Raw genomic sequence first — 26,010 nt, forward strand, 5'->3', positions numbered from 1 at the left:
GGCTGTCATGCCACGCCACTCAGCAGCCCACATCCCAATCAGCTTACGGCGCAACACCAGCTGCTGGTCGCGAGCCGTAAGGCCGATCTCCAAAGCCGGGGCGTCGATCGCCCCTTTGGCCAGCCTGTCTACACGTTCGTTCCCTGGAATGCCAACATGACCGGGCGTCCAAACCAGGACCACTGAACCACCAGAACGGGCAATGGCGGAAACAGCCTCCTGAATGGAGGACACCAGAGGAGAGGAGGGATAGCAGCGGTCGATGGCCTGAAGGCTGCTCAGGGAGTCACTGCAGATGACGACGGACCTACCTGAGCAGAAACGCATATGCTCAAGAGCGCGCAAGATGGCCACCAGCTCTGCAGTAAAAATACTGCAGCCAGCCGGCAAGGAGCGTTGCTCAACATGGTCAGAGTGAGCAAAGGCGTAGGCAGTGCGACCATCAACCAGGGAACCATCAGTGTAGACAGGCTCACAGCCCGGAAATGATTCGAGGAGCGCAAGAAAACGGCGACGGAGGGCCACAGGCGGAACCGAGTCCTTAGGTCCCTGTGCCAAATCCAGATGGACGGACAGCCGGGACAAACACCAGGGAGGCGTAGGTGTACGGACCCGGAAGGGAGGCAGAAGAGGGAATGACCCCAGTTCTGACAGCAGGGACTGGACACGGACAGCTACGGAAAGCCCAGACCTAGGTCGCCGTTCGGGCAGATGGAGGACCATAGCAGGGAAAAGCAGGCGACGATTGGGATGATCTGGCGAGCAATGAACGTGGACAGCATAGTCGGCGAGCAGACGATTTCGGCGAATCCGCAGCGGGGGAACCCCGGCCTCCACCAGTAGACTATCCACGGGGCTGGTGCGAAAAGCGCCAGTGGCAAGCCTAACCCCACAGTGGTGTATGGGGTCTAACAACTGCAACACTGAGGGGGACGCAGACCCATAGGCCAGGCTCCCATAATCAAGCCGGGACTGCACAAGGGCTCTGTACAACCGCAGCAGCGTGCAGCGATCTGCACCCCAAGACGTGTGGCTAAGGCAGCGGAGGGCGTTGAGGTGCCGCCAGCATTTTTGCTTCAGCTGAGTAACATGAGGAACCCATGTGAGCCGGGCATCAAACACGAGTCCCAAGAAGCGGCAAGTGTCCACCACTTCAAGCAGGTGGCCGTCGAGGTAAAGGTCAGGATGAGGGTGGACCGTCCGACGCCTGCTGAAGTGCATAACCCAAGTCTTGGCAGCAGAGAACTGAAAACCATGAGCCAGAGCCCATGATGCTGCCTTGCGAACGGCGACTTGCAACCTGCGTTCGGCGACTCCCGTAGTCGTGGAGCTAAATGAGATGCAGAAGTCGTCGGCATACAAAGAAGGGGACACCGACGACCCCACTGCTGCAGCCAGACCATTAATGGCTACTAGAAATAACGAGACGCTCAACACCGAGCCCTGCGGGACCCCATTTTCCTGTATATAAGAGGAACTAGAGGTGGCACCAACTTGCACCCGGAAAGAGCGGCGCAATAAAAAGCTTTGAAGAAAAGCCGGGAGCCGACCACGAAGACCCCACCCATGCAACGTGGCGAGGATGTGATGCCTCCATGTGGTGTCATACGCCTTCCGCAGATCAAAAAATACAGCAACAAGGTGCTGACGTCGGGCAAAAGCCGTACGGACAGCAGATTCCAGCCGCACCAAATTGTCCACTGCAGACCGGCCCCGACGGAAGCCACCCTGGGATGGAGCGAGGAGACCGCGCGACTCAAGGACCCAACACAAACGCCGCCCCACCATACGTTCAAGCAATTTGCACAAAACGTTGGTGAGGGTAATGGGACGATAGCTGTCCACCGCCAGTGGGTCCGCACCGGGCTTCAAGATGGGGACAATAAGACCCTCTCGCCATTGCGACGGGAACACGCCCTCGCTCCAAATGCGGTTAAAGATGGTGAGCATGTGTCTCTGGCAGTCCCTGGAGAGATGCTTCAGCATCTGCGCGTGGATGCAGTCTGGTCCTGGTGCTGTATCAGGGCAATCGGCGAGGGCAGCGAGGAGTTCCCTCTCGCTGAAAGGAGCATTGTATGTTTCATAATGACGCGTGTGGAATGAGAACGGCGTCCGCTCGGCTCGCTCCTTTAGAGAGCGAAAGGCGGGGGGATAGGAGGCAGTCGCAGAGCTCTGAGCAAAGTGCGCGGCTAGCCGTTCAGCAATGGCGGCAGCGTCCGTGCAGACAGCGCCGTCCAAGGAGAGCCCAGGGACACCCACAGGGGTCTGGGAGCCATAAATCCACCGGATCCGGGACCACACGTGCAAGGACGAGACACGGGAGCCCAGGGAGGAGACGTACCTCTCCCAGCACTCCTGCTTACGCCGTGCAATAAGACGACGGGCGAAGGAACGGAGCCTCTTAAAGGCGATGAGGGTCTCCAGAGACGGGTGCCGCCTATGACGCTGGAGAGCCCGCCTACGGTCGCGAATAGCCTCAGCAATCTCCGGCGACCACCAGGGGACAGCCTTCCGCCGAGGGAGGCCAGAGGAACGGGGGATGGTAGCCTCGGCCGCTGAAATGATGGACGTGGTTAAAACACGGACCACCTCGTCAATGTCACCCTGTGGGGGAGACGCAATGGTTACAGCGGAAGTAAAAGCTGGCCAGTCAGCCCTGTGGAGAGCCCAGCGGGGCAAGCGCCCAGAAGAATGACACTGTGGCAGTGACAAATAGATGGGAAAATGGTCACTACCACACAGGTCAGGATGCACCCTCCAGTGGAGGGATGGGACAAGTCCAGGGCTGCAAATAGAGAGATCGATGGCCGAGAACGAGCCATGGGCCACACTGAAATGCGTGGGAGCACCGGTGTTTAAGAGGCTAAGGTCGAGCTGAGCCAACACATGCTCCACGGCCCGACCACGATCATCGGAGACAGTCCCACCCCATAGAGGGTTGTGGGCATTGAAATCGCCCAGCAGCAAAAAAGGTGGCGGCAGTTGTGCTATCAGAGCAGCCAGCACATGCTGCGCGACAGTACCATCAGGTGGAAGGTAAATACTGCAGACGGTAATGGCCTGGGGCGTCCACACCCGAACAGCGACAGCCTCTAAAGCTGTTTGTAGAGGCACAAACTCGCCGTGAAGAGAGTTCAGGACATATATGCAGACGCCACCAGACACCCTTGCATAAGCTGCCCGGTTCTTAAAATAACCCCGATAGCCACGGACGGCGGGGGTTCGCATTGCTGGAAACCAAGTTTCCTGCAGAGCAATGCAAAGGAAAGGATGACGGCTGATAAGGTGGCGGAGCTCAGCTAGATGGTGGAAGAAACCGCTGCAGTTCCACTGGAGGATGTTATTAGCCATGGATGGGAAAGGCGTGAAGGGACTGGGGAGGCAGATTACGCCTCTGGGGCCCCTGCTGCTACGGAGTCACCATCTGGACAACAGCCATCTACTGCATCCGAGGGACTGGCGAGATCCATGTCCTCAGCGGACGCCAGAATCTCCACCTCATCCTCAGACGCAGAGCTTGTAGGAAGCGGTGGAATGGGTGCCACCGCAATGTCGGTAGCCTTGGGGAGTTTCTTCTTCTGCTGCTTCTCGCGCTGTGCCTTTGGTGGCGCAGGCTGGGAGGGCGCAACTGGGTCGGTCTCAGGGACAGACGACGACCGTGTGTCCCTACGACCAGGGACCGGCGGTTGTTTAAGCCACTTGCGGCTGTCGGCCTTTGTACCGGACGGAACTTGGGAAGGGAGGTCCCCAAGGGACCCCTTCCTCACGAGAGTAGCCGAAGAAGTCTTACGCTTCTCCGGCTGGGAAGGGGGGACTGATGTCCCCGATGGTTGGGGGGGTGTTGCTCCTGAAGTAGATGGAGCAGGAGCAACAGGAGGTTTAGTGCCCCCCACCATCAAGGGGGCAGGTGTGGGACTTCGACTCTGAGAGCTGACTGGAGCGGATGGAATTGTAGAAGGAGTGACAGTTGCAGCATAGGAAGCTGTCATGCGCACCGGATGAAGCCGATCATATTTCCGCTTCGCCTCAGTGTACGTCAGGCGGTCGAGAGTCTTTATTTCCATGATCTTCCGCTCCTTCTGCAGAATCGGACAGTCTGGCGAGCAAGGCGGATGGTGCGCACCACAGTTCACACAGATTGGAGGCGGCGCACAGGGATGATCAGGATGGGAAGGTCGACCGCAATCGCGACAGACGAGGTCGGACGCACAGCGTGAAGACATGTGGCCGAACTTCCAACACTTGAAGCACCGCATCGGGGGAGGGATATACGGCTTGACATCACAACGGTACACCATCACCTTGACCTTCTCAGGTAACGTGTCACCCTCGAAGGCCAAGATGAAGGCACCGGTGGCAACTTGACGATCCCTCGGACCCCGATGGACGCGCCGGACGAAATGGACACCTCGGCGCTCCAAGTTGGCGCGCAGCTCGTCGTCGGACTGTAAAAGCAGATCCCTGTGAAAGATAATGCCCTGGACCATGTTCAGACTCTTATGGGGCGTGATAGTGACAGAGACATCCCCCAGCTTAGTACAAGCGAGCAAGGCCCGCGACTGGGCGGAGGATGCCGTTTTTATCAACACCGATCCGGACTGCATCTTGGACAAGCCCTCCACCTCCCCAAACTTGTCCTCTAAATGCTCTACAAAGAACTGAGGCTTCACGGACATAAAAGATTCCCCGTCAGCTCTGGTACAGACGAGATACCGGGGCGAGTATCTTTCGCTCTCATTCATAGCCCTTCGTTCCTCCCATGGTGTGGCCAGGGAGGGGAACGATTTGGGGTCATACACATTAGCCTTGAATTGAGCTTTGGAACGCTTAGAGACTGCTGACGGCTGGCCGCCAGCAAGAGATGATGTACCACGCTTCATTGCGGGTCATCCGCCCTGATGCCACCTACTCCGACCAAGGGCCCTCCCCACGGGCGCCACCCAGCCACAGCAAAGGCCACCTGGCAGGATGGCCATTGCCGGGAGTCCTGATGCCCCAGGGAGATGGGCATCTACTCCTTGGCATACGTGGGGAGTGAACGGCGCAGGCATCAGTAGAGCGATCCCTGTGTTGTCAGGGGGCTACAACCAAGAGGGTACATGGCGACCCCACCACAACGGACTGGCTACCGTGCTGGATCTTAGGTGCAAAAATGGCCAAGGTCGTCGTTGCAGTTAAAAGAAACACTGCAGAGTGCAATGTGGTAATCGCCCAAGAGATCGAAAACGAGCGGGACACCCTTACAACGACGAGAAAGACGGCTAAAGGTCTAATTGCACGACGGATACAGTGCACCATGTAAGGCGCCCTTCCCCAATTGGCTCGCTCTTCGGAATAATTTAGAAAGATGGAGGTCAAACCCGAGAGGGGACCATCACATAAGGCCGAAACATGTGAGACTCCTTTTAGTCGCCTCTTACGACAGGCAGGAATACCGCGGGCCTATTCTAACCCCCGAACCCGCAGGGGGGTAGGGATAGGGTGGTTTTGTTGCAAGAGTAATAAGGGATAAGAAGGTCATATCTGTGTTTCAAGGGGTTTAAATAAACTAGACGGACGGTACAGTTTTCTATGAATTGGAGGCTGTAGCCATGTTATTTGTCATGGAGACATTTTGATATTATCTCTAATACTGAGTTCATCCTGGAAACTATCAATCATATGCTCAGCTGGGTGTTAGTCAGACCAAGAAAAACTGAGTGCATTACCAGGTGAGCAATGAGCATTTTGTCCTTTAAATTTGAGATCTATAACATTAGGGGCTCAGAGAATATGGTCACAGATGGTACGAGTTGTCTGTTTTAGTGCGATGAGAGTAATCCAGGAGACAATCAGCTGGTGGTAGATTGTGGTTTGTGGATGGTGGTGATAGGCTGATTCTGTCGCTATTCCAGTATTTCCATGAATCTTCTGTGGTATTTTTTTAAGAATATACACCATCATGATTTCGATATCACAACATATTGTAGAAAATAAAATAAGCTCCAAATCACATCTTAGTAAGACAATAACAAAATTTTAGAAAATGAAAAAATTGGCGGAAAGTTGCATCTTAGTTAAAACAGAAACAATAAATTCTAGAAAATGAAACTGGCTGAAAATTGCTTTTAAGTAACATCAACCTTAACACTTTTCATCAGCTCAAAATTGTTTACAGCTTCTTCCTCATTCTGAGGACTGGTAGTGGCAGGAGTGACTGTGAATGCCTTCCTGCTCGCCACAAACCTCAGTGTAGAATTTGAGTTTGTCGTTGGCTGCCTAATTTTCACCAAAGCCGTGCTTCAAAAGGTTTTTTAGATCTCCAAGTTTGACTTTTGGAAGTTCTACACCTGCTGTGATTGGTGCTGGACTGTTTGCATTGCTGAGACTTCTCCCTTTCTTCAGGATGCTCTTCCCTCTCCAGCTTCAAACTGTAAAAGGTCTCTCTATGAAGTAGACAAATCATCTAGATTCTGAGAAGCTTCAAGAAGAAACCATCGATGTAGTGTGCTGATTATTTTATGTTTTTATTCTGACCTTCACATCCATCAGAAAACAACAGAAGTTTTTTCACACTTTCGAAGTTTAGGTGAGTTAGTCTGTGATGAACCATTGATGCTGTTTGGTTTGATCTTTTGGCTTATTCATGTTCCAACCAAGTATACAAAAACAATGTCTGTTTTGGTTGCAGACTGTAAACATGTAAAGGTACATTTGATGGAAATAATAGACCACTTGGTCTGGCACTTCTGGTAGTACTAGATTCTTTTGACAGTCACAGCTGAGAGTTAACTCACCCTCGTTATTTTCTTTCAGCATTGTGCAGAACACGACAGGTTTCATTTTGTGCATTTGGACTGGGTTTGCAGGCTCTGCTTTTTGGTACTTCATTTTTCCTCTTCAATATGATTTTCCAGCAATGAGCATGTCTAACAGGTAGCACTCCTGTAGTAATAGTACTTGACAACATTTTCATGGTTCTCTTCAATACATGATCCACAATTTCATTATGCTCAACTTGCTACTTAAATACACTCTTTGGGTGTTTGTTCCTTGAGAATAGTGACGTTCTAAGGGGATAAACTTTTTAATGTGACTTTTTACAAATTCTTTTCTTCATACAACTTGGTTCTTCTATCATCTCCTCTTATCTCAGCACTGCATCTTGGTCTACAATTTTGTGGCACAACCCAGTAACCCTACATTTCTTAACTTGAAAAGCTGAAAAGTCGCTTTGCAAACAGAAACATTCTCAATCTCCTCACCCCTCTTTTTTTTGTCATCCCGCTGAATATTCCTTTAGGGAACGTGGTAGAAACATCTTGAGCTATGCAGCTGTTCTGCCATTCACAGATTCTTTTATGGTAAAACGTTTGCTAATTTGTTATGTCTTTCATGGTAAGCTCATTACATCTTAATTTTCCAAAGGGATGTTTGCAATCAGGCATCTCTAGGAAGGAATTATCTGAAACAAAGTCCCATGCTTAAGCATGCAGAAGCAGTAAACGGTGATGGAGGCATAGGGGTGGAGTGGGAGGGAGGGGGGGGGGGGGGGGGGGGGAGACAGTGCCATGATGACACCATTACAGGTCTTGAGAAGTAGACATGACACTCTGCACAGAGGTAAAATTAAAGGGGTAGTAAGCACGACGAGCTAAGTTAAAAACCAGGTAGCATATATAATAAGGCATTGTTATACCATACGATTGATAGAAAATTTCATTTCTTACTGCCAGCACCCCACCTCCCACAGTGGTTGCTTATAATCCTCACCAACGGACAATTCTTGCAAAATTGAAACTGGGAGCAATCTGGAAACAGGGCAAGTGTAGTATATAGTGCAACTACACAGGATTGCACACTCTCCTTGCTGCTCCTTCAACATGTGCTGCATTTAACACAAATTTTCTTTAGTTCTGCTATACACTGGATTCTTACTTCATTGCCAGATAGCTACGAGTTTCAGTTTTGCAGAAATGTCCATTAAATTGGTCAGAGTACACCACTGTGTAGTGGAGAGTACAGATTGTACCACGAATTTGTTGAGGTTCTGTCATAACAATTAGAGTCAACACAGCTGGGTAGTGTGCCCAACTCAAAATCGACAAAAAATTCATTTAGTGGGTTTTACATCTGGGCTACTCATTTGTAAAAGAGTAGCTATTTGCGATGGATTTGCTGTCAATAATGCAGACCAGAAGAGGAGGATAGGATATTTGGTGACCAAGTCAGTGGACAGGCCTTTTCAGCGAATGTATATCAGTTTTGTGGACCCATTGCATAAGTCAAATGCAGGAAACAGGATTATTTTTGGTTTGTGTTGATGCATTTATGGGACTTTTCCAATTATTGTTCTATGCTAACAGCAGCTCATGTAGCAATCCAAAAATTACACACAATTTTCAGTACCTCTGAGCCTCAACAGTCTGTATTAACTGATAATGTGACTTCATTTACCGCACACAGCTTCCAGCAATATGGGAGTGCATCATGCAACAATATCTCATTATCCTAATCCGTTTTACATGGAGTGCATTAATGGAAACCTTGGGTTGGACCCAATAACCTGCCACAGCAATAACCACAGAGTATGGGATCACTTGCTCCTGTGGTTAATGATTGCGTGCAATTTATGGTCTATTGATGACCTCTTGCTTGAAAAAGAGAGTTTGGCTAAAAGAAAATTCAGGAGGCTCATAAGAGGGGAGCCACACATTTTAATAGGGAGCAGAAGTCAAACACTTACCGACTTGTTGGCAAGGTCTTTGTTAGGAATTTTCAGTGTGTTAGCATCCCTTCAGGATGGATGACCAAGAAGTTGTGCAGATTTAAGGGTTCCTTGGAGACTGAAAGGTTTCTTATTCCATCACTATTTTGCTAAGTGATCTAATTAAGGAGAAGGAAATCAGGGTTCACATTAACCCCCAGTTCTCAGGGCTCCCAGACATGTTGCTGCATTAAGGGCGGAATGTTCCAAGTGTGGCACTATTTTGACTTAGCCTTCTAGGTTGGCATCAATTCCTGTACTTTGCCACTGGTGAGTGCAGTTTGTCTCTCTGGTTTGGAAGTGCTTATCTGGCTGTGCACTGTGGGCAGTGAACAGGGCCATGAAAACAGACATGGTACCTCTGCAACCAAGTCATAAGTTGATAGTGGGCTTGTTGGTATTTCGCCATCTGCAAGCATGGAGTTATTGTGGGCCTGCACAGAACTGAACAGTCTTGAGGTGCTGCAATCTGTGGTTTACGGATTTGCTGATAGTGATCTGTGTCCCATATACCTCAAACAAGGGAAAGTCTAAGTTGGAATATCAACAGTATAATTATAATGAAAAGGACAGACTGCTACTCACCGTAAAGATGACACACTGAGTTGAAGACAGGCATGATGAAAAAGAGTGTTATATATAAAGGTTTTTGTCAAAGCCTTCTTCAGGAAAGAGAAAAACACACACACACACACACACACACACACACACACACACACACACACCGCTACCACCAGCCACTCCAGCTAGAGAGCAACAGAAATGCACTGAATGGCAGCATCAATCCGGAGCAGGGTGGGGAAGGGGGAGGGATAGCAGCGTACATGTTTGGGGAAGAGGAATCAGTGTTGCCTGGTGGAGCATGCAGGTGGTAAGACAGGGCTGACAGGCGACCGTCAGCTCTCTCCTGCCACATGCACGGTCCACCAGGCAGCACCGATTCCTCTTCTGCCCACCTGCACCCTGTTATCCCTCTCCCTCGCTCTCTCCCCCCCCCCCCTTCCTCTCTGGACTGTTGCTCCCATTCAACACATTTCTGTTGCTCTCTGACTGGAGTGGCCAGTGGTATGCATCGTGTGTGTGTGTGTGTCTAATGTGTTTGTTCATATCCATATGTGACACACAAAAAATGGCTCTGAGCACTATGGGACTTAACATCTGAGGTCATCAGTCCCCTAGAACTTAGAACTACTTAAACCCAACTAACCTAAGGACATCACTCACATCCATGCCTGAGGCAGGATTCGAACCTACGACTGTAGCAGTCGCGCGGTTCCGGACTGAAGCACCTAGAACCGCTTGGCCACCGTGGCCGGCTGTGACACACAAAGCTATGTTGTGGCCACAATGTGTGCATAATAGATCATGGCAAGTAACATTCATTTCTGAAGAGGTACTGTAATCTGCTAGATAACTGCAGTTATATTATCCATCAACTACCTGTATACAGTGCATCAGTGCTGTGTTAATAACAGATTATATTGAACTGGTGATCCACAGTGCTTGACGTTTGCTGTATAATTATACAGACATTGGATGAGTGTGTTGTCAATGGACAGCTGGCTTGCTAGATTTTGTATGTTATGATTAGCGTACTTGGACTGGTTGGCTGCACTAACCTGTAGCTCCTGTTACTAATAGAAGGCACAGTTGTTTTCTGTTCCTAATACCGAGCTGTTTCAAGTCAGTTTTTGAGGTATATTTTGTGCCTTGTATGTGCCGGCAGACAGAGATTCAACCATCAAGTTTTATGTTACAGCAGTATTTAGAAGGCAAAGAACCAGGCTTCTGCAAAAGGGTGGCTTCATTCTTAATTGTTTTTAATTGTATTTATATTCTTATTTGGTTTTAATTGTATACAATAAAATCTTGATTCTTTTTGACACATTGTAGTTCTGAACTTGCTTGCACTGGCTTGTCGTTCTGTGCTGTGTAACACTGAACACAGTGCTAAATTAAAATAAATATTGTTTCATCAATACTTTTTCTTTTTATTGCTTCTGGAGTAACATTTAGCTCAGCAAGCAAGCTATTTAATTTAAATCAGTTTAATGAATGTAACTTATTGTTCAGAACAAATCAAATTTATAGTTTTTTGATGCTTACTAAGCTTCTCAATAAATAGATAAATTTTGTACTGTTAACCTGAACTTCATCGATCAATTCCACCTTTTATTCTACGGACCCACTTCGCGTATCACTTCAGACTTGGACTTGGTGTCACAATCTGGTTTGTGTTAAATCCAGTGTGCTGCAATACCTTTAATTACAACAACTTGACAAACTTTCATTGTGTTAATTACTTACCACATTTTGTTTTTGTCTCCTTAGTAATAATTTTTCCAATGAAAATGCATTTCATAGCACTGCTCTTGCATTGGCAAGCATAAAATTATTTAATGTGGTAAGGTGAATTTCTGTGCAAAATACCTATGATGAACTCTAAAAACACTGTGCAGTAACAACTGCTACACATGCCCATGGGACATGCACTGGGATGAACATCACAGTATGCAACCAACAGTTATCACTAAAATTTATTTACAAATATTAGGCTAATGAATTAGTTCAAAGAATTTTTGTTTAGTGTCTTGTTTTGAAAGTTCCTACGAGTGTATTAATCAATTATCATTGATGACAACTTAATATTTATGCACAGTTATTTCCCACCTTAAATGCACTGGCTGTTTGTAACATTTCTACTGTAATATGCAATCCATCATAAACAGTCGCACATTGTGCAAGTTTGCTGCCATTTTCATGTCTACGGGATATTGTTCCAACCGAACACTCCAAAATGGTTTATGAAGCCAAATTGAGTTGTGTAAGTGAGTAAAGGTCTTAATAAGTATAACAACCTAAGAGGAAAAATATCTTTTCATCCAAAAACTCTTTGACTATAGTGGCCATTATGAGGAAAACGTCGGGTAATTCAAGTAAAATTAGTACAGCTTCTTGTAAAATAACCACACCAAGCTGCTAAAAGTCATTCACGTAATGGTCATCTTCTGGCAGAAACAATCCTGTGAACAGCTGTTGCCACTTCGTAAGAATGCTTATGTCTGGCTTAGATAGAAACTCGTGTCAGAATCTCTCAGAAAACTGTTTTCATTTGCAGTGTGAGTTTCCACTGAAGCTAGCCACAGACGGCTGTATATAGTTGGGCGACAGCTGGTTGCAGACAGCTGTATGCAGCTGATAATGTGATTACAGGACCAGTTCTGCCAGATGGCCATTAGGTCAAAACTAGTTGCAGAGTAGTAAAACAAAAACTTTTCATGCCTTGGTGTGGTTATTTTACAAGAAAATATCTTCATATTAAAGCTATGCCGCACAATTTTAAGACAATTTTAAAATTGCTCTTCTGGATATACTTGACAAAAGAAAAAACTGACATTTTGCTTTCCATTCACGTCAGTGCTGCATTTGTTTTCAACAAACATTTTTTGTGCTTTGAACCACATAGAAATGTCAGTTGGCCATATAGTATTTGCAACACTTGTTTCCGTGCATATTAGGCAGTGCATGAAATGAAAGTTACTAATCCATTACATATCTTACACATCCTTCAGGCCTTACCTCATCCAAAAATCTTCTCTGTTTTTCTTCAGTGAGAAAAATTTCTGACCTATCATCATGATATGGAAATCTATTTTGCAATTTTTTGTAATACAGACCATTATGTCTGTAATCAGTGTCTGTTGCCGGTTGGACATTTCTTGTGGGCAAAACCTCATTGTACAGTCCACTTTGTGCCTCATACACCTATAAAGAGAAGTACATATGATTATAAGATCATCTAGTATTCTTCCCGAATCACAACACAAAGTACAGAAACAAAAAATTATGTCTTCAGCTGGGACAAAACAAAAATACATGAAAAAGTGAGGCAGAGAGAAAGACAAGCAAGAAAAAGGATGTGGGGTAGGATTGGGTGGGAGTGGGAAAGAAAGTTCGGGGGGAGGGGGGAGGAGAGGGGGCAAGTGAGACAGGGCACAGAGCATGGGAGGAGTGGTTGACAAATTGGATGCGATGATGTGGGATGGGGGGTGGTGCCTGAGAGAGGGAGTGATGGCAGAGGACAGAGACATGGAGCAGCCACATGGGCAGGCTGACAGAGTGCTTGGTCAATGGCTGGCATGGAGGCAAGAGAGATGGGGTAGTGGTTGAGGGGAAGGGATCAGAGAGACAGGCTGGTGACTGTGGAGTGGGAGGGATGACAGTGGAGAGGCAGGAAACAGAGACAGGGTGACAGCATGGGGTGGGGGGTGGGAGTGGGGAGGGGTCAGTGACATGGGGAGGAGGCAGTGAAGGGGTAAGAGAGGCAACAAGGGTGGTGGAAGAGAGATGGCATGGCTGTCAGGGTGAGGAGGAGAGAGTACAGTAGAGGCAAGATTAGTGGGGTAAATTATAATTTACTACTACTACTACTACTACTAATAAGTGTCAGTGTCAGCAGTTATGCTTTGCACGTGTTGTATGGATACTGTTATTGATACCCTTACCAGTGAGCTACCTAGCAAAATGCACTAGCTGCTGAGAATCAGCTCCCAGAATTTTCTGTCATTTCATGCCTTTTACTGACGAATATGCCACAGTCATGTCAAGTCGATAATGCTAGGGAGTAGAGAGCAGAAGTGCAGTGCTGTGAAGACCGCACACTGTATTTTTGCCTCTGTCTGATCGGTGAAAGCCACCTGACTTCATGCCACTCTGGACGTTGACACTTGTAGCAACCTTAATTACGTAACAGTTTTGTGCGCCATCAACTTCTGTGTCGCATCTAAGATGCATTAACCCATTAAATGTTTGTTTCTTTTATAAGCTGTAAGCTGGCTGCTGTCGGAGGAGGAGACTGGCTTGTCTCAGGAGTCAATGTGTTACGAGCTCATCACAAGCTTTAGCTCCTAGCATCTTCGGTCACGGACCACTGTAACGTGTGCAATCTGTACTGGGTTTGAATCAGTCGAGTGAATATCAGATGAAAGAGTTATGGGACAGGAATAGGCAAAATTAAAATGGTAAATATTGAATAGTTGTGTTGAGGGGTGTGGTTAATTGATATAGGAAGATAGTGCAGTCTGCAGCTTTCCAGAGTAAATGGATTTCATCAACTTGTGCAAGCGAGATATACTGTTGGGAGTACAATAAGCTAATTAAACTGACATCATCTTTTATTGCAAAAGTCCCTTATCATCTTTTATGATTAACCTTTGTGGTAGATAATTAAAGACATTTCATATATAGTTAGGGCAGAACTTACCTGCTATGTCGTCATTGTCATTCATAAGTTGTCTCCCTTGAAGATCCAATAGTCAAAACCTTAGTAACACAGTTATTTGAATTAGAACTTCTATGGGAGAGATTACAAGTGGTATACCATGTCATAATGCAATCTTCAGGCTAAACCATTGAGGAAAGGAAATGTGTTAAACTATGCAAGGCAAGAATGGGGATGTACCACATTCACGAATGGCATGCAGTGGGTCACAATGCGGTAGTGCTGCTTAGTAGAAATACAAGTGTATTTTGCATGTGTGTTGTAAATAAACTAATGTACAATGTCAGGAAGTGAAAAGCAGTGTAACAAGGCTGAAGAAGTATAAGTCATGAAGAAATGTACTGAGATAGGTAGTGAACAGAATTTTAAGTTATACAAGCTGGGAGCAGAAATGGAAAGGTAAATACATATTCCGGAAAAGCAGAAATGTCAGGAATAAGTGTGATACACAATGGATGAGATGGGGAAGTGAAAAACAGTAATACACCACTTTCCTGATAGTGGCAAGAAGACTTACAATGAGAACCCATACAGACAAGTACCGGAAGGCAAAGGAGGTCACATATACAGACACTCTTAGCAACAGTAATGAAAAAGATGGAGGAAAACACTAAGCACCTAATGGATACAATTATGTCAGGCATGAAAGAAATGGATGAGATAAGGAAAATTTAGCCGAGATAGAGAAAAAAATGAAGGACGACCCAGCTGAAATGGAGAAAAAGATAGAGAAAAAATAGATGAAAACACTAGGCACCTTGGCAAAAAGACAGAGAAAAACACAGCTGAAATGAGAGAAGTAAAGACCCAGCAAGTGGAATCTATATTGCTGAAACACTATCTTGAAACCTGTTACCAGGTGTAGCATAGGTGCAACAAAAATTTGATTTTCAATATTTCATGTAACTATTGAGCAAATTTAAAAAGCTATCACAATCTACTCATTAAGAAGTATAATCTTCAGTTAAAAGTTTAACACAATAAGACAAGTAGAACAGTTAGAAAATGTGTGTTTGTCTTGAGACAGCGTAACTGACGGTGAGAAAATAACACAAGCTTCATTCATCCAGTATTTGATGATGAAAGTAAAAATATTTATTGCTTGTTACATTTTCATTGTTCCCGCAGTCATATTTCAACATCATGCATGATGTTTCACTTTACTGCTTCTTCACCACCAATTCTATTTGCAACACACTTTACCGACAGTATCTACATATATCACTGAATGTACTTGCAAAATTATATCCTTGTACAACAAACAGTTCAGGAGCCGAACATTGAGCTGCTTGAAAATCTACCTTTGCTCCAAATGGAGTGCAGATGCAGTGCTTCATAATGAGAGCACTTAGCAACTTTCAACCAATTTTAAGAATAATTTCAAACTTTTATTAAACTTTTTCTCATTTATATGCTTAAAGGTGAATATTTAACATAGTAACTCATTTTTAAAACAATCAGACGTCTGAAACTGCATTATACATTAGACTTTGATTCTTTAAGAAATTGCATAGCTCGTTCATCACTAAGTGGAATAAGTGAATAGAAAAATATGAATGAGTTGCAGTAAAGACTATAGCCAACTCAGCACACAGCACGGCAAATACAACAGCACAAAGAGCAACTAAAGTTAGGGAAAACAGTGAGGTGGAAATCACCAAGGTCAAGGTGAAGTTAACGACACAAGTAAAGACAATTGCTGACATGGTAATTGCTAAAAAAAGATAATTTGAGTATCTCCATAAAGGAAATTTCACAGAAAGAAGCTGGGAACATCAGCACAGGAGTGAACAACATAGTAGTAAATTGATTAGAAGAAGTGTAAGCTTCTGATGACCAGAAGAGAGACTACACTGAAGTCTACCTGGTAGTGGTGGGCTGCTTCTTCTGCATAGGACAGATGGCAACAGTGGGCTGTGGCAAGGACGCAGGCCACTGACAGCTTAGTAAAGCAATGTTAACATACAGTCCAAGCAGCTACATTCTGATGCTACAATGCAGTATACCTTTCTGGGTGCATGGTGTGGAGGGTGCATGCAACACGGTGGCGGCTGGTGACCAGCCGGTGGGTGCTGATGTGTGCACCTTGGAATACTGATGCCTTCGACAAGCTAGGAGAATTACAACCCAATTCGGCATGCCACGCTACATGCCGAAACACCTGCAGAGGATCCCAGCTTCCCAGTGGGAAGACCTGTCTCTACAAATGGTGATGTGAAGCACTGTGGCTCCCGCATCATTAATAGGAAGAAGAGCGGCTGTACCACAGTGATCATGACCTGCTGCCCCCTGTGTAAGAGTCTAGTTGGTGCTGCAGTGAGCCAGGAAGTGGTACACTAGCAGAAGGTACCAAGTCTCAGAGAGAGGACTTGGTGCTAGGAGATAGTGTGGTGGTGGCAGTTGACCAGGGTCATGGGGGCTGCTTGCTGCCCCATGATATAGCAGTCCCTGGCATAGCCCCAGCATCATAGTTGGTCTGCCAGGCTGTGTATATCTCCAATAAAAAGTACTGTTATTTATACAGGATAGAGGCTCCTTTGTTGTGCCAATGTACCAATCCAGTCATGTTCCTGACAACATGTTGGGGACCACTGGAGGGGAAAACCACGTGGACCATTATGTAGGAACCCTGTCTTACTGCTCAACTGGGAGACTTTTGATGCCATGTCTAACCCTGTTGCTGTAACTTGCATGGCGACATCCTGCACTCACTTGTTACCAATGGCTACTGCGATGCTGCACTGCTATGCTTTGACAAAATTGCCAAAAAATAGTAGTGGTGCTAGACTACCAATACTCCTTTGGAAGACCTGGTGCCCAAGTCTCTGCCCTGCACTGGTCTGCAACAAACTTCAACACCCATGGCCAAAAATGTACAATATCTACAAAAAAAATTTTTGTAAGTACTAGGTAGCTTGAACCACAATGTTCAGAGGCTGTGATTGTAACCTACAATGCTTAGCCTGTTAGATCCTTACTTACAACTAGAAGGTTACATCTTTGTCACATATCTTCAGAGGTTGCGATTGTACCCTACAATTCTTAGCCCATCAGATTCTTACTTACAACTACAAGGTTACATCTTTGTCACACTAATTAGCAGTCCATTAGTTCATGTGAGAAAGCACAAATCAGTGTACACCTACTAACATCCTGCTTGTCTGTTCAAACAAATTTTGGGCTTGCAGCCGGTCGTCGTTCATTACTTCGGACGATATTTCAACTGGGCACCTGCCAGTCATCTTCAGGTGAGCCGTCGCAGATTGCAACGGCTCACCTCAAGATGACTGGCAGGTGCCCAGTTGAAATATTGTGCAAAGTATTGAACGACGACCGGCTGCAAGCCCGAAATTTGTTTGAACGATCAATTCGCCAGGAAAATTTTAAAATTCACATCCTGCTAGTCATCTCATCTAGACAACTCTATGTACTACTTAATATCTCATCACACTTCTTAAGGTCCTCATAGCCTGTTCAATACCCCTACAACTTCTTAAACATTAGGAAATACATTTCTTACTACTAAGCACATTGTAATGTCACACATACTACAATTATCTTTTACCTCTCATTTTTTACTTACAATTAAAAATGATACTGAAAAACTCTCTCTCTCTCAATAAATTACCAAGAACAAACATTCTTCAACATCACTTGGTCTGGCTCTATTAAACTCTTATGTTAGGCATCTCACTTGTCTCTCCAATGAATTTCTTAATCCTTTTTTAACATCATTCAGAACTTTGTCTCTGTGACAACTTATTCCCAGATCTATCCCTGCGCATGAACTACATGTGGTACTATCACACACAATACATTGACAAGTAATCCCTCTTACCTGTAATGCTAACCAGAAACTGAATTTCTCATGCAATGCTCAGTTTTTGGTGCTCCTGCTCCCCCAAAGCAACTAACTGATATATTGCGGCGCCGTATCATACAAATTAAGCCTTAGGGTTTTGTACACAGTGTAATCGATTCATTGCTTAATGTGGAAAAACGTTGCAAAAATACTCCACTGATGACAATTTTCCCTAGCTGTAAATTTTTCCATCTAAATTTCATCATGAGTCACTGAATGTCAATTCTGGCATGACGTTCGGGCATTAAGTTTACTCTCAGGTTTATCTTGTACCATTAACATCTATTACGCCCATCATGGACCTCAGACTGCGTCCATGTTCTGACCAGCTTGCAGAGAGCATCAGCAGGTTGCTCTGCAATGCTGGGACATAGTGCTGGCCCCATTGTTACATTCTCAACCCAAGGCATACACTCCTACAAAGATTCAGCCCTGTGGACTTGATCACTCACTTTATGAACACTTCTCCCCTTCCTTTTCCTACATTCACCCCACTTATGACGAAATATATGAGTCTGTACCACTTCTTCCAAAACATCTGCAGCACTACTATCAACTCAATAGTTTCCTGTACATTTTGGTGTAGTACCTACAATAACATCACTGTCTGCACTGTCTCTATGCATGATGCAAAAATGTGTGGCAAATGCACTTCCATGTGCATCTGACCCAGGCGCCACAGTCTAAAAACAACACCCATTATCACACAATAGGGTAGATACTACTGCACTTAAATCACTCATGTTGGTATCCACACACTTGCCTGCTCCAGTATGCTACCAGTGGTAGCTTAGTAAAACAACACTGACACACCATTCACATTATGCACATACTGGTACACCATGATGCCACCCTCCCCCACCCCCACCCCCAACCCCCATGCCCCCTCTGAGGGCATGGCACCATAGGCTCATGATGCAGCCTTGTGACAGTTGACGACCAGCAAGTGGGTCCTAATGTATGCAACTGTAATGTTGACATCTGCGTCCAGCTAGCAGCATGCAACTCAGTTATACATGCCACACTGCATGTGGTTGGTGCCAGTGGCGCTGAAGACGACTACAACACTTGCAGCGGAAGCCAGTCTTCCAGTGTGAAATCTCACCTCTGGAGTGGCAGTGTGAGGCATCATGGCTCTTGCATCAGTGTACAAGCGAGAGAGCTGTATTGCCCTCGTCAATACCTGCTGCCCCTTGAGCAGGAGTCGAGCTATTGTTGGAGTGAGCTTGGAAGTGGCCCATCATTGGAGAGGCACTAAATCCCAGGACGACGACTTGGTGCTAGAAGATGGTATGTCAATGGCAGCTGATCAGGCTCAAGGTGGTTGCTTGTTGACCCACAGTGCGGTAGTGTCTCGTGTAGCTCCGTTGTCAGAGTCTGCTGCCAGGCTGCGAATATCTCTTAAAAAGTGACCATTATTTACAGAGGATAGTAGTTCATTTGTTGTGCCGATATACTGTTTCCAGCCACATTCCTGACATTTCCATGGCCTACCAGAGGAGAAACCACTTGACCCGTTCTGTAAGAACCCTGTTTTACTGCTTTACTGTCAGGTTGCAACGATAGGCCTGGTCTGTCTTGCAACGTGTTAACAGATCTGTTGCTGCAGATAGGGAAAGGAGCACAAGGCTGAGCACATTTCCTGTATTTAGACAGAATAATGTAAAATGAGTTTCGAAAAGCCTTTGCAGGTAAATATTTTTCTCGGGAATTATAAGAAATGATCAAAGATGAACTGAGGTTGCAAGGATGCAACAGACAGATAAGTGTATCACTAGCAGGCATACTTGAGAAGTCACTGGTGTTAAATAGATATTTGGACGTCAGTGGGAGCACAGAATGAAGATATATGTATGATAAGGTCTGATGATCAAAAAGAAGAAAGTGAGCAAAGATGATTTTAAAATGCATAGAAGAAAGAGCACACAGGGAGGTCATAATTGCAATAGAAATAACAAGAACCTGAATTACTGAAACCATAATACAGAGGTGAACGACCTGGCAACAATAGGCAGCACTAAGTGTGGTATAGTGGCTACGCAAGAGGAAATTTCCAAGGGCAATGGGGCTATAATAATGATATCATGGGAGCAGGCTTTCAACCACAGCCACTGGTGTACGAAGCTAGATATGAAGAGAACCACAAGAATGGGGCCATCTGTGCAGAGACATTAGTTGTGACAAGAGAGACTACTTCATGCTGAGAGCAGAAGAAATGTGTAGACCCTGGATCAAAAACAAGAGAGAGGAACAGAAACCAGGAAAACAGATTAGTTTCAACTCAGCCCCACCCTGGGCCACATTGTGCCATTAGATTCATAAAGTTGGGAAGACATGATGCAAAACTGAGATACAATCATAGAAGTAAACTTCAACAAGTAATCGATGATATGGATAATACCACAAAGAAGCCTGTGGATAATAATTAAAGAAAGTGACACTACAGTAGCTAACATAGATGAACATACAGTTGGTGGTAGTATCAGAGTCCAGTCAGTTAAAGATGATGTTATGGTTAATGGAGAGATTATGACCGATTTTACAGGAGGAAGAAAATACCAATGAAGATGATCCAGGAGTATTAAAAGATACAGTTTTAAAGGTATCAAACATCTCTAATGCCGAGCCACTGAGTAATACTGCAACATTATTTGAAGCAGTGGAGGATGTATATGCTGAAAACAAATGGGTGCCTCAAGAAAAAAGTGTATCTGTGAATACCACTTCAATAACAGCATTTGCAGTGCAGAGGCTGTAATTAAAGCAGAGAGACCAAATATTAATGAGGACAAGGCACACATCATAACATTATCAGAGATTTGCACACAAATATAGGCATTCAAACTGAACCTTGTCCCTCCAGAATCAGATACAGCAAATGTTTCTCAATTAAAGAAGAGATATCATGGTTTGAAATCAAATCTCTGCACTACAAAAAAGAAGTATGAAAAGGCAAAAGAAGGAAAGATGGATTTATATGAGGTACATAAATGTTTAAAATACATGTTTTGTATCAAAAGGAGGGAATTGAAAGCTGCCACAACGAAAATAGAAGAGATGAAAATGGGTGTGGTCCATCCCCAAAAACCAAAGGAAGATAGCAAGAAGACAGGAGTATGGGTGACACTGCAAAATCCACTGGTTTCAAATACACTCAGATCGGAACAATACAGCAGAGGAAATATGAATAATGATGACTAAAAAAAATTTTTTTTGAATGCCACCTCAAGGAACAGATGACAATGAAACAAGAGACAGAATAAACCAACACACGGACATCAAAGAGTGGTACAGAAACTTGGAATACTCAAAAGTACTAAAAGAAAGAAAAGAAGACTCATCAAGATATTCAAAGCAATGGGTGAATGAAGAAAAATGGCAACATCACGCATCAGCTTTAATTTGGCAGTGGAATGAAAAAAATATTGTGATGTGATTTGTGGTGGTCATTTGTTGTCTCTTTGTGCATGAGGGATACTTGTGAAGTATGATGATAAAGTGAATCAGATTAGGCAGTGGTGGCAGTGCCATGGCAAGTCCAATTTAAAAAACAATGTAATTTTGCGAATGGAAGAATGTAGGAAGTGACTGGACTGAGCCATACTGTGCCAGTTTAGGCTATGAAAATAACATGCTGTGAACGGACTATTCTTAAGTGTCAGTGAACAAGCTTGTTTTCTCTTTTATACTGTGTTTATAGTGTGCAATAATGGTTTTCCAAAGTCTGTGTGCAAGGGAACAGTGACATCAAGCACACATAAAATGTGCAATGGACTGGCTAGCAGACTGCTGCAGCTCAGTGGGTTGCTGCAATTGTTGTCAAAACATACCGTCTTCAGGTTGAAACCACACCATCTCCCTCCTTTACTGATAAGACTCTACCAGTAGCAGCTTACTGAACGCATCAACAAAGGTGGTCTGCACCCTTTCATTTATGAACAGTGTTGTGTTCACACATGCAACTGCGGGTGCTCTCTGAGTGATCCACTGCACCATGAGGTTGCTGCACCGGGCGTAGTCCAGTAACATTGTCACAAAAAGTTAAGGAGGGAGGGGGAAGGGGGGTCCACTCCACACTCCACACTCCACACTCCACACTCCACACTCCACACTCCACACTCCACACTCCACACTCCACACTCCACACTCCACTCAGCTGATAGCTAAGGCTCGAATGGTAACATGTGGTTGATTTACTTGTTAATACCACGACTTGAAATTAGTATTTGTGCCACTGAAATCCAAAATTCTCACTGCATCAGAGCTAGGATCGTCCATGAATTCTACATATTTCATACATAGTGAGAGCTTAAAAGAAGGTGATATAGTATTGGCAAAAGAAAATGAAGTAAAACCCTACAAGTGCTTGAGGTCACTAGGGGGATAGAGTTGGTTAAGTGAGCATCTGATGAAAGAGACAGTGGACAGGAATACAGGAAATTAAAGTTGAACGTGTTTAGTAGTCCTGTTGACAGATGTAGTTAACTGATAAAAGAAGCTTGAGAGGTCTGAGGCTGTCTGGAATGAATGGATTTGCGAATTCCATAAACTTGTGTGCCAAGTCCAACAGCACGGTTCCTTTCTTGACTATGTGCTGCTGGTGCCACCAGAGTGTGGCTGTTGCAAGATGTGTGACTGATGGGAGTGCTGATGTGGCTGTGTTGGGAAGAGGCGTGGAGGACAGTGGACGGACAGCTGGGCTCAAGTAGAGAAGTTGCATCTCCCAGAAGCAAATGCTGGAGTCTGTGGCTGGGGCCAGTGGCATGCTGACGACAGTCTGATTGGCGCAGAGGGCTCTGGCAGTGGTCGAGACTGGAGACTAGGCATGTGATTAGAGATGGACGGTCAATAACCACGGAAAGACATCACGGAAAGCAATTATGCGGGAAGCCAAGTCAAAGGATGTCTCCGAGTTGGCATATGCATCGACATTATATGGACATGGTAAGCGGAAGTGGTGATTGTGTGTGGACAACAGCCCGTTGGAGCACATCCTATTTTCTCTGGTCGCACACTGCAGGGAGGTGAGGAAGAGCTCCAACAGATTGCAGGAGCACAATCAGAATAATTTTGAGCTAATCCTGTTCGAGGTGAGACAGAGTGTTACATGTAAAGGTGTATCACGTGAAATCAGCTGTGGCTCACTTTGTCTGGAAGTTTTGAGTGTTGAATTACAGCTTGTTATGACTATTGCATGTGGGGAATTGCTCAGTGGTTGGTTGGTTTAAAGGAGAGGGGGATGGGGTGGAGTGGGGGAGGGGGGGGGGGGGGGGATAAGGACCAAACTGTGAGGTCATTGGTCCTGGTCCCTTGTTCCCAGTAAAATAATTACACAAGGGAAAGAAGAAAAGAAAGGAGATATACAGCACAATAACAGGAGAATGGAAGAACCAGAAGAATGACAGAAGGACGACCAACACTAATATGGACAAAACAGGAAAAGAAAACCACAGAGAAAAGCAAGAAACAGGTAGAAGGGATAAAAACAAAAGAGCAGATGATCATGGTTGGCCGACCACGAGGATAAAAAGGAAAAGCCAGCCACTCTGCGACACATTACAACATCCAGCCTAAAAGCATTAGAGTGGAGAACACACAAGGACAAAGGACATGTGTGAAAACTTAAACAGAATGATAAAACCCACCGTCATGTATAAAACATAAAACTAAATTAGCCGATGAGGTGTTGTCAGTTAAAATTAATGGCAATGAGTCCGGTAACTGAAGAGTCCATTATAGGGCAGCCACAGGAGGACAGCTCACCAAGATATGGGCCACTGTCAGCCAGGCGCCACACCAACACTGAGGTGGGTCATCATGGCGCAGGAGGTACCTGTGTGTCACCCAAATGTGGCCAATGTGGAGCCGACAGAGAACCACAGAGGCATGGAGGTCTTCCACACATTCATAGTCTCCTTAATGGCACGCAGTTTGTTGTGCGTACTGAGGTCATTCCGTCTCCGAAAGCCGCAAAACCTTGCGGCGTAGTACTGAACGCAGGTCAGTTGCAGAGAGGCCAATCTCCATAAGCAGTTTCCCTGTAGCCTATTTGGTCAGCATGTCAGCAAATTCGTTGCCTGGGATTCCGACGTGTCCTGGGGTCCAGACAAACACCACTGAACGACTGGACCGTTCCAGGGCATAGATGGACTCCTGGATGGTTGCTACCATAGGGTGACGAGGGTAGCACTCGTCAATAGCTTGTAGGCTGCTCGAGGAGTCACTGCCACAGAAGAAATGACTCCCCAGGGCATGAATGGCTGTGCTCAAGAGCACAAGATATTGCCACCAGCTCAGCAGTGAAAACACTGCAGCCATTGGGCAAGGAATGTTGTTCAGTATCTCCCCCCACGAACATACGCGAAGCCAACGTGATCATCAGCCATCGATCCGTCGGTGTAAACCACTTCATGGTCTTGGTACATGTCAAGAATCGAGAGGAAGTGGCAGCACAAAGCCGCGGGGTTAACTGAGACCTTACAGCCATGTGAAAGGTCCAGGCAAAGCCGCAGCCTAGGTGTACACCATGGAGATGTACGTGAATGAACCTCAAGTATAGGTGGTAAAGGCAAGGACTCCAGTTCGGAAAGAAGGGATTGGACACGAACTGCAACTGGAAGCCCTGACCTGGGCCACCAATGCGGGAGATGAACTGCCATGGGTGGGAAAAGGAGACAGTAATTTGGATGCACAGGAGAACTACGAATGTGTGCAATGTAAAAGCAAGCAGTTGTGCACGCCTAAATTGCAAAGTAGGGACTCTGGCCTCCACCAGGACACTGGTCACTGGACTCGTCCTAGAAGCCCCTGTCACTAGGCAAACGCCACAGTGGTGCACTGGTTCGAGTAAACGCAATGCTGAGGGTGCCGCCGAACCATAAACCAGACTCCCATAGTCAAGGCAGGATTGAACAAAGGCTTTGTAGAGCTGCAGCAGCATAGAGCGATCTGCAGCCCAATTGGTGTTTCGCAGGCAGCGGAGGGCATTCAGGTGCTGCCAGCACTTCCGCTTAAGCTGATGAAGGTGAGGAAGCCAAATCAATCGGGTGTAAAAAACCAGTCCTAAGAATTGATACGTCTCCTCTACAGTGAGTGGATCAACATTAAGGTAATGTTCTGGTTCCGGATGAACAGTATGACACCGACAGAAGTGCATAACACACGACTCTGCAGCCAAAAACCGGAAACCGAGGGCTAGAGCCCATGAATGTGCCTTGTGGCTGGCTCCCTGTAGATGCTGCTCAGCAACACCAGTACTGGTGGTACAGTAAGAAATGCAAAAGTCGTCAGCATATAGAGAAGGATGGCCCTACAGCTGCTGCTAGACCATTAATTGCCACTAAAAATAGAGATACACTCAATACAGAGCCCTGCGGGACCCCACTGTCCTGGATATGGGGAGAACTACGGAAGGCACCAACTTGGGACACAGAAAGTACGGATGAACTGAAAGCTTTGGATAAAAATCGGGAGTGGGCCCCAGAGACAGCACTCATACAATGTGGCAAGGATATGACGTCGCCAGGTTGTGTCATACGCTTTTTGTAAATAAAAAAAGACGGAAACCAGGTGTTGGTGTCTGGAAAAGGCTGCTTGGATGGCAGACTTGAGGGACACAAGACTATCAGTGGTAGAGCGACCCTGGCAGAAGTTGCCCTGACATGGAGCCAGTAGGCCACATCACATGACTCCAGGACCCAACCCAACCATCAACACACCATACATTCCAGCAGCTTACAAAGAACATTGGTGAGGCTGATGGGCCAATAGCTATCCACATCAAGTGGGTTTTTACTGCCGTTGCGAAGGAAAGACACCATCGCACCAGATCCGGTTAAAGATGACAAGGAGATGTCACTTGCAGACCGATGAGAGATGTTTAATCATCTGACTGTGGATCTGATCTGGCCCTGGAGCAGTGTTGGGGCAATGTGCAAGGGCACTGTGGAGCTCTGATTCTGTAAATGAGGCATTATAGGATTCACTGTGGCTTGTAGTGAATGACAGGGCTTTCTCTTCCAGCACTGAGAGTGCGAAAGGCTGGGGGGTAATTCTCCGACGCAGAGGCTTGAGCAAAGTGCTCGGCAAAGTGCTCGGCAATCGTGATTGCATCGGTAGATA

The 26,010-nt window shown here is 45.8% G+C and overlaps 1 protein-coding gene across 1 annotated transcript in view; it reads right to left on the reverse strand.

Annotated features, from left to right (window-relative positions):
* LOC124796175 (alpha-protein kinase 1-like) overlaps positions 1–26,010 on the reverse strand; it is a 126,476-nt gene that overhangs the window by 23,890 nt on the left and 76,576 nt on the right. The window contains exon 4 of the mRNA XM_047260265.1: positions 12,326–12,511. Coding sequence (XP_047116221.1) covers positions 12,326–12,511 — 186 coding nt within the window. The remainder of the gene's footprint in view (positions 1–12,325; positions 12,512–26,010) is intronic.

This window comes from Schistocerca piceifrons, chromosome 4 (genome assembly GCF_021461385.2).
Source record: "Schistocerca piceifrons isolate TAMUIC-IGC-003096 chromosome 4, iqSchPice1.1, whole genome shotgun sequence".
Classification (NCBI taxonomy): Eukaryota; Metazoa; Arthropoda; class Insecta; order Orthoptera; family Acrididae; genus Schistocerca; species Schistocerca piceifrons.